The 14,119-nt window shown below is 42.3% G+C and overlaps 1 protein-coding gene across 4 annotated transcripts in view; it reads right to left on the bottom strand.

The window, feature by feature from the left end:
- The window catches only part of Astn2 (astrotactin 2), a 998,237-nt gene that overhangs the window by 772,024 nt on the left and 212,094 nt on the right, over positions 1-14,119 (bottom strand). For all 4 annotated transcript variants that reach the window (XM_041632337.1, XM_041632338.1, XM_041632339.1 and 1 more), the window contains exon 3: positions 6,589-6,973. In XM_041632337.1, coding sequence (XP_041488271.1) covers positions 6,589-6,973 — 385 coding nt within the window. The remainder of the gene's footprint in view (positions 1-6,588; positions 6,974-14,119) is intronic.

Raw genomic sequence — 14,119 nt, 5'->3', positions numbered from 1 at the left:
GTCAGGTGAGATCTCAGAACTGATTTGATAGTGCACAAAATTAACCACCACAGAGTGGTTCCTGTGTGAGGAATGGACAAGAAGAGAGGCCACAGAAGCAGTAGAGCCAAAAAGGGGGGGGGCATCAGCCAGAGAAGTGTGGCCTAGAGAGGGATGGGTGGGCTTAAGTGTGGAGATCTGGAAATGCTGGCTACAGAATCTGGGAAAAACGCAAAAATGAAAAAAATGGCATTGGGGCAGGGGAGCTTTAGCTATGAAAGAAATATGAGAGCACATAAAAGCCACCCACAGATGATGTTTACCTGACATTCACTGAGGGATGTCTCGAGAGACATGCCATTGCTGTGATGGAAGTGTTCTACTGACATCAGACATGAGTTTGGTGTAGATTGGGTACCATTCAAAGCAATGAAATCCTATGCTGTAATCCCATTCTGCCAACTTAGAAGTTCAGAATTGCTATGCAGCTGCTTCCTGTCTCAGAGATTACATGATGACCACCAAGGTTATTAATGTCCACACTAGTCAGTGATTCAAACTTTGTGTATTCTGGGAATCCCTAAAATTGAGAAATCAGTGGCTCCCCTAGCTCTGAGTAGAGTGTTTCACTTCGTCACTGCCCTGTGGGTACCAGAGAAGTTCCCATGCTCAAGTTTGAAACACTTTAAAGCTGTGTGACCTTGAAAACAATATTTTATCTCTTTTTTATTAAGAATTTTTAACACAATCTTTTCTTATTTTGCATAGCTATTCCCATTCCTATTTCTTTCCCTCCTCTGGCTTCCTCCAACTTCCCCCTACACCACTTCTCTATCCACTTCTCAGAAAGGGTAATACTTCCCAGGGGGAGTCAACAAAGTCTGACACTTCACTTTGAGCCATGACCAATGCCCTACTACTATATCTAGGCTGAATATGATATACCTCCAAAAAGAATATGCTCTTAGATGCCAGATAAAGCACTAGGGATTGAGGGAGCCATTAAAGGGTTATTGAGAAACATAGCACTAGGAAAATTATCAGGAATCCACAAGGATGATCCCAGATAAGAAGGAACAACAAGGAAGAGGATGCCTAACTAGCCTTCCCCGTAATCAGATTGATGACTACCTTAACTGTCATCATAGTACCTTCAACCAGCCATTGAAAGAAGCAGATACAGAGATCTATGGCGAAGTTCTTGACAGAGCTACCAGAGACCAGCCCAAAGTGTGAGGAGCAATAATATGAGCAAAGGGGTCAAGACCATGATGGTGAAACCCATAGAAACAGCTGAACTGAGCTAGTGAGAGATCACTGACTTTGGACTGATACCAGGGTAACTTGCATAGGACCAAATAAGGCCCAATGAATGTGGGGGTAAGTTGTGAGGCTTAGACAGTCTGTGGGGCCACTGGCAGTGGAACACATTACTTAATATCACTTTCTTTCCATATCCTGTGAGATGTGGGGACAATGTTAATACATCCCCCCTATATGGTTGTCATGAAATTCAAATGGTAAACTCCACTGAAAATTCCCAAAGAGTAGTCAGCTAGTGATAGCTAATAACAGCAGCAACAGCAGCAGCAATAATTCTCTACCCAACAGTTCCATACATCTCCCATTCAGGGTAATGACAGGAGCTTAATGAGAGAATGCACAGGGAAATAACAGGAGCCTTACAGGTACTCAATAAAAGTCTAATATTCCCCACCCTCCTAGCTTATGTCCTACAGACACAGAGAATTATAGACTATCATCCCGAGCCACAACCAATTTCAAACTGCTGGACCTGTGTCTCATAGACTGTGCACTTTGCACCTATCCCCGTGGGGCCCACTACTTATATCTAATGCTGTTACTAATGTATTTATTTTAATAATGCTATTAATGTATTTAATTTCTCTACCTTTGGATACATGGTAATGTGGATGAGCAGAGGAAAGCTTTTCTTAAGCATCTCTTCATTCAGGAAACTATTACAATGGGGAAGTAAGCGGACCAACCATTGACAACAGAAGAAATTAGTACCAATGTTATTGAGGGGCAAAATATACTGAGAGAAAAGTTCACATATAAAATGAAGGCAGCCATATGAATAAAGATATGATACTACAATGGGGTAGGAGATGTCTTGGTAGAGAATATTCCATACAATCCCCTGGGAATACAAAATACATTGTGAAAGTGAGTACACATGCTTGGTCTAATATGATCAAAGTGGATTTTCTTGCATGCAGCAATTCAGCACTTAGGAATATGTCTGCCTCACAGAAATTGTCTGACAAGATGCAGGAATATCTGCCTAGATCACAACGTAAGTAACGATACATACTATGGTGTCTGTAATCTCCCTTTTACTGCAAAAATTTAAAATAATGGCCAACACAGGAAATACTAAAGTGAGTTTCAGTATACTAATGCAAATTTGTGCAACCACTTTGGAAATCAGTGTGGCAGTTTCTCAGAAAATTGGGAGTCAACCTACCTCAGGATCCAGCAATACCACTCTTGGGAATATAACTAGGAGATGCCCCATCATACTACAGGAGCATTTGTTCAGGTATGTTCATAGGAGCACTATATGTAATAGCCAGAACCTGGAAACAACCTAGATGCCCCTCAATGGAAGAATGAATAAAGAAAGTGTGGCACATTTACATGTTAGAGTACTACTCAGCAGTAAAAAACAATGACATCTTGAATTTTGCATGCAAATGGATAGAAACAGAAAACACTATCCTGAATGAGATAATCCAGACCCCAAAATACAAATATGGGATGTACTCACTCATTAGTAGGTTCTAGCCGTAAACAAAAACATTAAGCCTATAGTTCATGATCCTAGAAAAGCTAAGTCATAAGATGAACCAAAAGAAAAACACATATAGATACATAGATACTCCTTCAAATTGTAAGCAGACAAGCAGGCAAAAGTTGGAAGCATGGGGGTGGGGTTGAGGTTGGGGGAAGGGAAGAGGTGGAGAGAGAAGTGAGAAGGAGAGGATTGAGGAGAGCTTGTGGGAGTGGGATGGTTGAGATGGAGGAAGGATGGATACGGGAACATAGAAGAAGCTATCCTAATTTAGAGAGCCACTTAGGGGTTGGCAAGAGGCTTGGCTCTAAAGGGGTTCCCAGGTGTCCACAGGGATGTCCCCAGCTAGAACTCTTGGCAGTGGAGGAGAGGGTGCCTGAACTGGCCTTGTCCCATAGTCAGACTGATGAATATCTTGAATATCACCATAGAAACTTCATCTGGTGACAGATGGAGATAGAGACAGAGACCCATATCAGAGCACTAGACTGAGCTCCAAAGGTCTAGTTGAAGAGCAGAAGGAGGGAGAATATGAGCAAGAAAGTCAGAACCACAAGAGATTGGTCCACCCACTGAGACAGTGTGCCTGATCTAATGGGAGATCACCACGCCAGCTGGACTGGGACTGAATGAGCATGGGATCAAACTGAATGTGACTGACAACTGGGGCAAGCTGAGAAGCCAATGATAATGGCACTGGGATTTGCCTTTACTGCATGTACTAGCTTTTGGGGATCCTAATCTATTTGGATGCACACCTTCCTAAGCCTGGATGGAGGGAGGAGGGCCTTGGACTTCCCACAGGGCAGGGTACCTTGCCCTCTCTTAGGACTGAAGGGGGAGGGAGGGAGGGTGAGTGGAGGAGCAGAAGGGAAATGAGAGGAGGGGGGAAGTGGAAATTTTGAATGGTATTATTTATAAAGCAATGAAAATAAGGAAAAAATAATCAAAGCATCACAGAACGTTCTCCTTACAAACTCTCAGCAGCCAGCAAACATCCCATCAGTGTATCAAACCCAAAGCCATTACTGGACAGGAGGAAGATTTGGAGAGTACCATGTGCTGTCTGGGTACACAGCTCAGGGACACCACTACCATTTACGAGCATCACAAAAACATTTCCTTTTCTAACAGTGGATACAGTATATCAGTGCATCCCATTTGAGCATCAGCCCTTCTCAATATCCTTGAGCCATGAAACCATAGAAGCTATCACTTTAAAAGTGTCTCCCTTCAGTTTCCATACTGCTTCTTGCAAACCTGCATATTTGAGCTCAAAAGGAGGTTGGTACAACTCAGTTGGACTGAGACAATATAACGCCCAAGGCAAGTTCCAAGAATAAAATGTGAATATAGAATTACCTCTGGCAATATAATTTCAAAAGACTGTAGGATCACTTTTTGCATCCCTAATATATTTTTTTTTACAATTATACATACTTATGGAGGATAGTATGGTGATTCCACAAAGGTATACAGTGTACAGTGATAAAACAGAATAATTTATATTTCTTTTTCCTTGATGATTTATCTTTTAAGTTTGGAACCTTGAAACAATTCTCTGTTAGGTTTTCATAAATTCTTGTAACTTGTAATTAACCCACGTTACTTAAAACACTGGAGCCTATTCTTATTCCTTAACTTCATTATGATACTCGGTGCCCACGGATTGCCCATTTCTGCATGTTGTTCTTACTTTGTACCTTCTAAAGAACAGACTTTCATGGTTGTCTCTGTAGATCACCAGAGGCAACAGAGTGCAGGCTTGAACTGCACTGAGGTGGCTAGATCTCAGTGGAATTGTCCATCTCTGGCACATGAGGGAAAGATTGTGAACTCAGAACCATACTGCTGAGGAACAGCTTGTGGCATTTGCCTTCTCAAGGACAGATGGAATTCTTTGTGATGTTGAGACAATAACATCTAACAAGATTTTTGTTTGTTTCATTTTTAGGACATTTGGCTAGCAAACTGAGGAGTGAAAGTAGGGGTCCCTTTGCTTCCTGTACTCTACTCCACTGCCTAATTTTCAGGAATCATGTACTCATTTTCTTTAGACTTTCAACTGGCATTTTCAACACTGACGTTTAAATCTCAGAGACTCTGAGAATAGCTTTTTTGTCTAAAAGAGTTCTGTTTGAAAAACAAACAAACACAAACAACAAAGGAAGAGTGACCTCTAAGCTGTTAAGAGGTGGGAGATCTCAAAGACAGAGGTAAGTAAGTTCACTGGACCCCTCCCGTGTCTTCTCAGCAGTCTGTCCAATCCAGCACTGTTCTGTCTTTTACTGTCACAGTCCTAAAAGTCAGATTCTTCTTTCTTTTTCCAGGAGCTAAATTGTGTGGATCCTGGAATGAACAAATTATCCATTTTAAGAAGCACAAAGCTTGGGAAAAACCAGTACCACAGAGAAATGGACAGTCAGTTGGATGTCCTATGATCCACCCTGTTCATGCATGGTTGACAAGGACATTATACAGTAAAAGATGCTTTAATTCCTAAAGGATTGGGGGCCTGGATCTCTGCTCTCAGCCCTGCCACATCCTGGCTGTGTGGCATGGAGCAACCTGAGGCTCTATTCAAGCTTTGGATTTTGTTTCTTAACCATTCCCCCTGTGACTTGGATCCAGGAAGAATCCTACCATGCTATCTGAGGACAGGATAGAGGTCTGTCTTCCACATTTCTGTCCTAGGTCTAATACAGTATCTGTCCCATTGGAACCAATTTAAAGAGAGATGAAGTGAGTAACATCAATATCAAGCAGGTAGCAGGGGGGCATTGACTGCAAGTCTGAGGCTTCCTGTGTTTTAACTCACTAAAGCCTCCCAGCCCCTCTTCAAAGCAGAATACTTGCAGCCATACCATCTGGTGGGAGAGGAGTGTGTAACTTGCCTAGGTTCACAGAAGTGGCGATACTGCAATATCAATTCTGTTTCTATTGTGGTACCTACTGACAAATGGCATGCTTTAAGTGCAGACTCCATTACAATGTACTATCTCCATTCTAAGGAGAGCAGAAAAGGGGAAAGGAGGGGGCAAGGAAGGACATCGTGAGAAGAAGAAAGTAAACAAGACTAATAGTGGTGACCTGTTTTTTCCCTCTTAAAGATACTTTCTGTTTTCCATCTGAAGTTTGCTGGAGAGTATGTTGGGGTGTGGGCTATGTCATTAAGCCAGAGGAAAGTGAAAACTCTGTTTTCCTCACACTGGAACATTCCCAGCTAGACAAAAAAAAAAAAGTGTTAGCTTAGGTGTCACACTCTAAGATGTGAAAAATGATAATCTCCATCCGGAAGACAGCTCCCTGATGGTGAAAGGTCTGACGTGGGTTTCACTGGGAAAGGCTAAAGCGGATGATTTACAGAGGCAATGGGCAGTTTCTATTTTTCTTTTGTCAGAATTCCCTATGTATTTCTGGGAGAAAGAAGATCTTTATAGACAAGAGGGACAAAAACAGTTTTCAAGCCCCACAGAAGAAAAAACAAAACCTAAGAAGAATGTGAAGAATTGGGCCATAGTTTCATAGTGAGAAAACTGTCAAGGCAGGCAGTTAAGAAACACTCAGAGATATGGACCAGTGAACTCCGATGTCCTCAAAAGTCCAGTTATTGACTCTTTAGTTCTGTCATTAAAGAAGAACCAAAAGAGATGGAGTATGATAACAGAGTAGAGATAAGTTGAAGATTTGCTATGCTTGATTTGGGAAGACCCTGCTCATGTCCCCAAGCCCTGCACCTCTCTCCGTGCCCCAGAATTCCCCAGGAAAGACAGAATGCTAAAGGGGCTCACCTTTCTTCTCAAAGTCCACTTTCTCTTCTCCCGCCCGGCCCAAGCTGTCCAGGGCATGGGTCATCTGGCTGCCGAATTCATCCTCACGTGAAACATGGTTGGTCCGCCTGGGTGGGTCCTCCTCCTCTTCATAGTCATAGTCATCCAGGATGGGGGTCTCCCGGATGGGTACACCAATGACTGAGTTGTGTGCCTGAAGCCTGGAGGAACGGAAGCTCTCCCTGGCCTGAGGGCCCAGCAGCACTGACGGGATATAGTGAATCTCATGAGTGGCTTCGGTGCTTGCGCTCTTCTGGGGGATGCGCCGGCGCTTCTGCCAGCGCCGCTGGGCATATAGTGCCACAGTGAACACCAGCAACAGGAGCAGCAGTGCAATGAGTCCACCCTGGAGTAGGAAGAAAGAAGAGCACAGATATGGGCCATTGGTTTGTTGTTTGTAGGGCAGACTGATTTCCTATCTGTCTCACTTAGCCCGGGATCTACGGATTACAAAAATTGTGGTTTTGTAGCTAGAGAGACACTACTTCCTAGGCCAGCTTTTGTTTTTTTTGGGGGGGGGTTGTTTGTTTGTTTGTTTTTTTGTCAACAAACCGTGAGACTTTAAGGAAACAGTTTGACTTCTCCATGCTTTCATTCCTCAGTCATTAAGAATGAGTAAGAGTTTACTCATCCTTCTTTATAAGTTTGATATGAAGAGAAAGGACATAGCTAATAGCCATGTTAGAACCATCTTGCTTGTTAAATGCAGGTGCCTGCCTTCCTCTTCTTCCTACCAGCTAAGCAGCCCCATGATAATCCATCAAACTCTCTCAGCCTTGTTTTGTTATCTACAAAATGAGTTCCCCAAGGGCTTAAGCAGTAGTAACATTCCATACACCCTATTACAACCTTAAGACAGTATTAGATTGCATTATCAAATCCAAACATTTTTACAGTTTATATTGTGTCACTTTTCAGTTCTTTAGTCTTTGATTTTCAAGAAGGGGCCCGGGACAAAGTCAGTTTTAAAAAATGTAGTAGAACGAGTGAATAAACAGGGGAATGAAAGCAAAGCTTTGTAAGGCTCCTTTACTCAGAAACTTAAAGAAAACTGATGTTAATTCTTTAACCTCCCGCCTCTGCAGATGATACATTACTGAGAAATATGGCGCCATGTGTACAAGTTTTACTAAACTGACTTGTAAAATTCATGAAATGATCTGGTCTAAGAGTTCCTAAGGGGAAACTCTTCATATGCATTATCTCCCTGGTCCCAGCCAACGGTGGACAGTAGGCATCTTAGAGTCTCCCCTAGTCTCCACAATGCCAGAAAATCCTGCACTGGAATTATCGCTCTTTCCTCCCTTTGTATCATGTTCCACGCTTTGGAGACAAGGTACCACTCTGTGCAGTTCTGCTGGTGTGATACCACACAGGGAGAGGGGCACCCTGGTTATATGTGAAGGAGGCATAGTGTGGAAATGGGATTGGAACATTATGCTTACTAATTAATTTTGTGTGGTTTTGTGTCTTAATTCTAAAGATTATTTTCTTTCCATTCCATTCAAGCAGTTAGACCATAATCTGACTGCAGGCACAACCAAGTCCTGGTCACTATAGCTTGTCCCCAAGGAATCAGAAATTAACCTTGAACACAGCATCTTGAGAGAGGGTGACTGCAGTGGATACTATTAAGACATATTACTGTCTTTTCACTAACGTGGTCCTGACATCCTGCTGACTACAAACACACAGAATTAAATTATAATTTTCTTTTATAAAAGACCCAAAAACTCACTATAGTGAAGGATGCATCATCTCCCAAAGGGGCTGGGGCTCAAAAGTAGCTAGGTATAAGTTTGGGATGGGAGCATTGGAAGAAAACTGAAATTGTGTCTTGACATTGGCAATGATCTACATTAAGGTCTCAAGGAATATTTCCCTAGATATCAGAAGTTAGCAACCAATAAGACAAATTAAACTTATCTCCATCACATATGTTTATGTAGATATTCATATGTATAATTTTTCAAGTATATGTGAAATGTGTGAGTCAAAAGCTTCTTTGTAAAGGAGATGAGTTGAGAGCTGACGGGTGTAGAGAACTCACCAGAAACTGGCAGATGGTAAGCAAGAGATATAATTGTTCTCAGTCAGGCAACTAAAGGGTTGGTGGTTAAAATCTAAAGTGTGGGAAAATGCTCACTACCTACTGGAGGACTGTGCATTAGCATAGGGACCGTGAGAGACCACTGCTATACCATTGTCTCATTTGGACAATCTCGTGAAAGGAAGATGAGTGTCTCAGCAGGGAGAAATAGAGTGTTGTGTCACCAGCAATGGCTAAGGATGCTATACACACACCAAGGGAGCCACATTCCTACTCCAGCTTCTTTCACCAAGGACAAGTAAAGAAAAAGGAAAAGCAATTGATGTATTAGCAGAGCTGGGGCATCCAGGTCCTGAGCACACAGCAAGAGCAAACCCAGCCCCTGATGACTGGAAAATCCTTCAGAGTAAAGCAGGAGCCATGGAGAGATGGAGAGATGAGGTGCTGAGGACTGTGGATTTTCATAAAGCAAGTCAAGAAGAGGCCAAGGCTCAGGGCTGGTGCACTGAGCCCATTTGGTCTCAGGGACAACCAGATCCCAAATCTACTTTAAGGAGGGAACATCTTGGGTCTTTTTTAAAGATAAATAAGGATGGATGACGGCTAAAAATCCCAGGAAAACACAGCAGTCTATTAGTTAGTAGCAGCTTTGCGTGGGTCTGAAAGTGCACAAGTGAGGACAAAGGTAATTGATTTACTTTTCTATGGGTCTGGGAACTTCACTGTGCTCTGAGCATGAGAGGAGGGAAGAGATAAAAGAGAAAAGGTGGATCCTCCAACCTCCCTTCTCTTCTGGAATCTTCCTTCCTCGGGTATCTTTCTGAAGGATCATACTACATTTTCTAGTTAGTTTCTGAAAATGGGCCATAGATTCCCCAGCAGAGGCAAGCCAGGATGAGAGCATAGAGGGGTGCAATGTGAAAATGCTGTGTCCTGGACTTGTGATGCTCTGATTCCTTGCTTGCTGATAGCTGTGACAAGTCTCCAATAGGCTTCTTTGCAAATGATTATTCCTACTGTAAAGAATTGTGCTAAAAATTTAAAACGACAAGATGCGATGTGAGTAAAAGGTCTCCACCACAGAAAGAAGCCTCCTTCATTTAGTTTCTCTATTCCTCTACTCTAGCCACTCACAGGATAACATCCAGCCTGGCACTCTGTAACCTTCATGACTGGGCTTCTGCTTCCTTCACATGCTTCCATTCTCGGCAAGATTTACCTGTCCTGCCTGGAATCACTTACCCTAGAGCAAACTGACTGGTTAACCTGTCCCCATAATATGATGATCCTGTATGCCAATTCACTGACCCTCCACCTAAAGTGCAGTGAATTAGGTACCCCGAGGAACATGCCCTCACAGAATCTTAAGAGGTGACTTAACTTGGTAATTGGAACTTTGTAGATGTGATTCCTTAAGATGAGAGCATATGAGATTAGAAAGGACCCTAAACAAAATGGCTTCTCTCTTTTTAGGACGAGAGAATATAGAGGCAGGAACCCATAAAAAGAAGGTAAGGTGAACACAGAGCCAGAGGTTAGAGTGACCTAGTTACAAACAAGCAAAGGATACTACTGGTCCATGGGCCTTCATTCACAATCTGGAGCAGCCTCTCCAACAGAGCTTCCAGAATCAGTGACCCTGATGGCATTTGCTTGAGCTATGAGAGAGTGGCTTTATTTGGTTCCAAGCCATCTAGCTTATGACAGTTGATTGTAGGAGCAGCAGGAAGATGACGTGCTCGTTATGAGCCCCAGCTTTTCAGTTTAGAGATTATGTCTTCTGAGGACATCTCATTGACTCTATATCACCATGAATAAACACTTGATAAAGCAAGGAAGGGAAGAGGAAATATTTATTTTGCTGATAGTTTCAGTCCATTATATATTGTAACATTAGAGAAGAGACAGAGAGAATGCAGAATCTCTTCTTTGCCCCCTCTTTTATTCTATCTAACCCATGGGATAGTGCTACAACATTTCAGATGAGTCTTTTACCACTGCATTAAACCTCTTCTGAAACACACTCACAAATACATATAGAGGTGTGTTGTATACACACATTCTCAGACTCATTATTCTGTGATTCACATGAACCATCGCAGGATCTTTGCCTCTTCCTCTCAATCGTTGAGGGCGACCATTTATCTGACTGCATTGCTGCCAACGGATCATCTGCCTGCCTGACCAGCTTTCCAGTCCAGGTTCTGAACTGCTGTTTGCTAGTATTTGGTGCATTGCCGGTACAGAAATTGCAAGAAACACACAGGTGCCTAAAAACCTCACTGACACATCAGAAAAATGCAAATACAAGACCCTGTCATTAGCTCCAACCACAGCAGGCATGGAGCTCCTGGTGATAATCTGTACGACCCCTTAGCAGCTTTGCTTTTTCTCTGAGCACCTTCTCTGAGTTTGCTTACACAAACAATATTAACACTCATAAATTGCTGAGTCTAAAAGCCGGCACTCCCAACACCCTACCAACAGAGAACTCAAAGAAGGCAGAGTTAGTATGCTTTCAGCCTGGCTTCGTTTTCTTCTACTTTCCCTGTTAAAATATCCAGACATGGCAGAAGAAGCAAGAGAAAGGAAAGACGAAGATAATGTGGAAAACGCTTTATTTGACAATGTGTCATTCGGAAACTGATTATTTCTGTCTCCAGGCTTTTTAATATTCCCTCACAATGGCCAAGCCGCCAGGGGATTTTGTATTCTAAGACTGGATTTATAATACTCTGTTCAGCAGTGATAAGAGCACGGGCCTTTAATCCTCAGGGCTGTGAACATGCATATTCTCCAAAGTAATAGCCTTCCCTTCTTGCTGCTTGTTTCTGGTCCCTGGCAGCCAGCCCCATTATAGCTTTGGGCAGGTGACCCAGAGGATGTTCTTTTTGGCCAGATGCCTAGTGACAAAGTTAGTTTGGTAGCATGGCACAGGCCTCCAGGTTGTCTGAGAAGTCCCTCTGGGGCTTCAGTCTATGCATAAGCTGTGAGGACTCTAAGAAAGTAATCTGATCCCTTTGTGGTGCAGATAAGAAATGTGCTTCTATCACTGGAAAAAAAATGAAAGTGATTTGGCCAAGATCACAGCATGTCCACAAAGGTTCCAAAAGCAGTTTATAGTCAGTATCCACTAAAGCTGCTAAGAAGCTTGTCAATCAGGAAAATTTGCTTAATGAAAGAGGTCCTGTGACCTTCCATTTTCCTCCAGTTTGTATTATCTTTCATTGTGATCCTTTTAATGAATGTCGAGTGATCTTGGCTTTATCTCCCTTCTTCTGTAACTCTCAAACCATTTTCCTACCACAATGAATGCTGAGCTAGACAGAGATCGAGTTCATCCCTCATTGACTCAGTTGGGAGTCTGGTGGTATGGAGTTCAAGTGCTTGTCACACAGGTCTCCATCTTCATGAGTAACCTAGTCTCCAATGTACACTTTCAAGATACTCATGAGGACTCAGTACAGTTTAATTTTGCTATAGGCTGGTAAAAAGATGCTGTGACCTGCAGAATGATCACATTGGGTGTAGCAGGGAGATAGAAATCAAGGAGGCCACCAAGGTTTCTGATGGCAAGTTTAAACAGTAGTTTTTATATGGGACAAATTTGTGCTCCTGGAGTTATTTGGAAAAGGGATAACTGTGGTTTTCTCAGCTGGGGTAGGTATAGGGTTGCTGTTATCATCTAGTGAGGAATGAGCAGAGGCGAGAAAAATGAACTAAATGTACAGGAAAGTCATGTAAAAAATCAACTGGTTCAAAGTACATGGGTAACTGATACCAGCAACTGAGAGCCCAGGTCTAAGAGCGATTATGAAAATTGAAACTAAGGCAGTAGAGGTGGGCAGTCAACTATTTAACAACTGTGGTTGATATAAGACCTATATAACAGAATAGAAAGATTGATTGGCAGGACGGGTGAAGAAGAAAGTACCAGTGATGACAATGAGGTCTGGATTCTGTCATTGGGCCAGAGAACGACCTATCTAAGTATTAAAGACTTCCTGAATAATATACCCTTGGTTATGCAAGATCTTAGCCCATAATGGAATAAAAGATGTGTTTATGCATAAACAATCAATTAGCTAAAAGAAGATAAATGCACATTAAAAGATAAGGTGTTGCATAAAGCTACTTATACAAATTCACATCTGTAACTACATACCCACACCCTTCTGCATGTATATAATTAGTTACATTTATCTACATTTATTTCTTTGCCTCTAGGGATATAATGGTTGACCTGTTTAAGAAGGCCTCATTAAAGAAAATAAAAAGTATTTTCTTTTAAACAAGTCACCGATTTATCATGTATGTCTTAGATGCATATTTCATTTCCCAAGACAACGCCAAAGGGGGGAAAGGCAGAAACACTGTTGTTCTTTGAATGTATTCCTTTTCCACCTACCGCCTTCCAGTTTAAATATACTTAGCCATCTTTTGGTCACATCAGAAAAGGAGCTAAATATTCACACATCTGAATCCTGTAGCAATGTATCCAAAGTAGAGCCAGTGAACACTCAGGCCTGAAGTCCTGACCAGGAGCCAGTCAGGCTTAGCTGGGACCATGGCTCTATTGTGGTTAATTCACTTACGTTTCCTCCTTTCTCATCTGCAAGCAGGGTTACTAACATGTAACTGAGACATGTGGAGAACTCAATGAAATATTGTCATACATCACCACATTCAACACAATGAGCTGCATTTGACAGAACTAAGGAGATGTAACAGTCCTATTGTTGAGTACAAACCTTATTTCCCTTAAAAACATCAAGCATTATGAGGTCACTTTTTTTTGCCATACCCAGTGGTATGAGATAGTCTTGATGGTGTAGCTGCATACGATTCTGCCTCCAGGCTGTGAGGCATGCCCATGTCTCTTCTTTGGAGTGAGAAGGTAAAACTGCATGCTTTTAAAAATATTCTCGCTACCTCTATATTAATTGGTATATTTTCAGATAGAAGCACATAGGCTGGTCTGGAACTTGCTTCTTAGTCCAAGTAGGCTTTGAATGTGAGATCTTCCTGCTTCTGCCTGTCCAATGTTGGGATTATAGGTGTGTATCAGCAACACTAGCCCAAATGGCCGACCGCAGTCATCCTTGCTAGATGATATTCTAGAAGATTAGAAAGCCAAAATTGGTCTTGGAGATCTTGGGACAGATGAAAAATCTCTAGGCTTTTCTTTTGCCTCTTGGCCTGGCTCTGCAAATCTGGTAAAGGCGCTGCAGCAGTTACACAACTTGCTTCTCATTCTTGATCTAACTGATCCTCTAACTGAAGTGCCCCCACCTGACTGTGTTATTTAGTCCTTTAAGGCTTAACTCCAGAGTCACGGATTCTCTAAAATATACTTTCCCCGGCTGGGTCAAGTGCCCACTTGCTCTCCCCACTGACTCATGCCTGTCTAGAATAGAGCTTGGGAAACTGTAGTGCAACTTG

This window comes from Microtus oregoni, unplaced genomic scaffold (assembly GCF_018167655.1).
Source record: "Microtus oregoni isolate MIOR12 unplaced genomic scaffold, Mior012 000041F_ref0000270, whole genome shotgun sequence".
Taxonomy (NCBI): domain Eukaryota; kingdom Metazoa; phylum Chordata; class Mammalia; order Rodentia; family Cricetidae; genus Microtus; species Microtus oregoni.
Note: the sequence above shows the minus strand (reverse complement) of the source record. Positions and strands in the feature narration are given on the sequence as shown.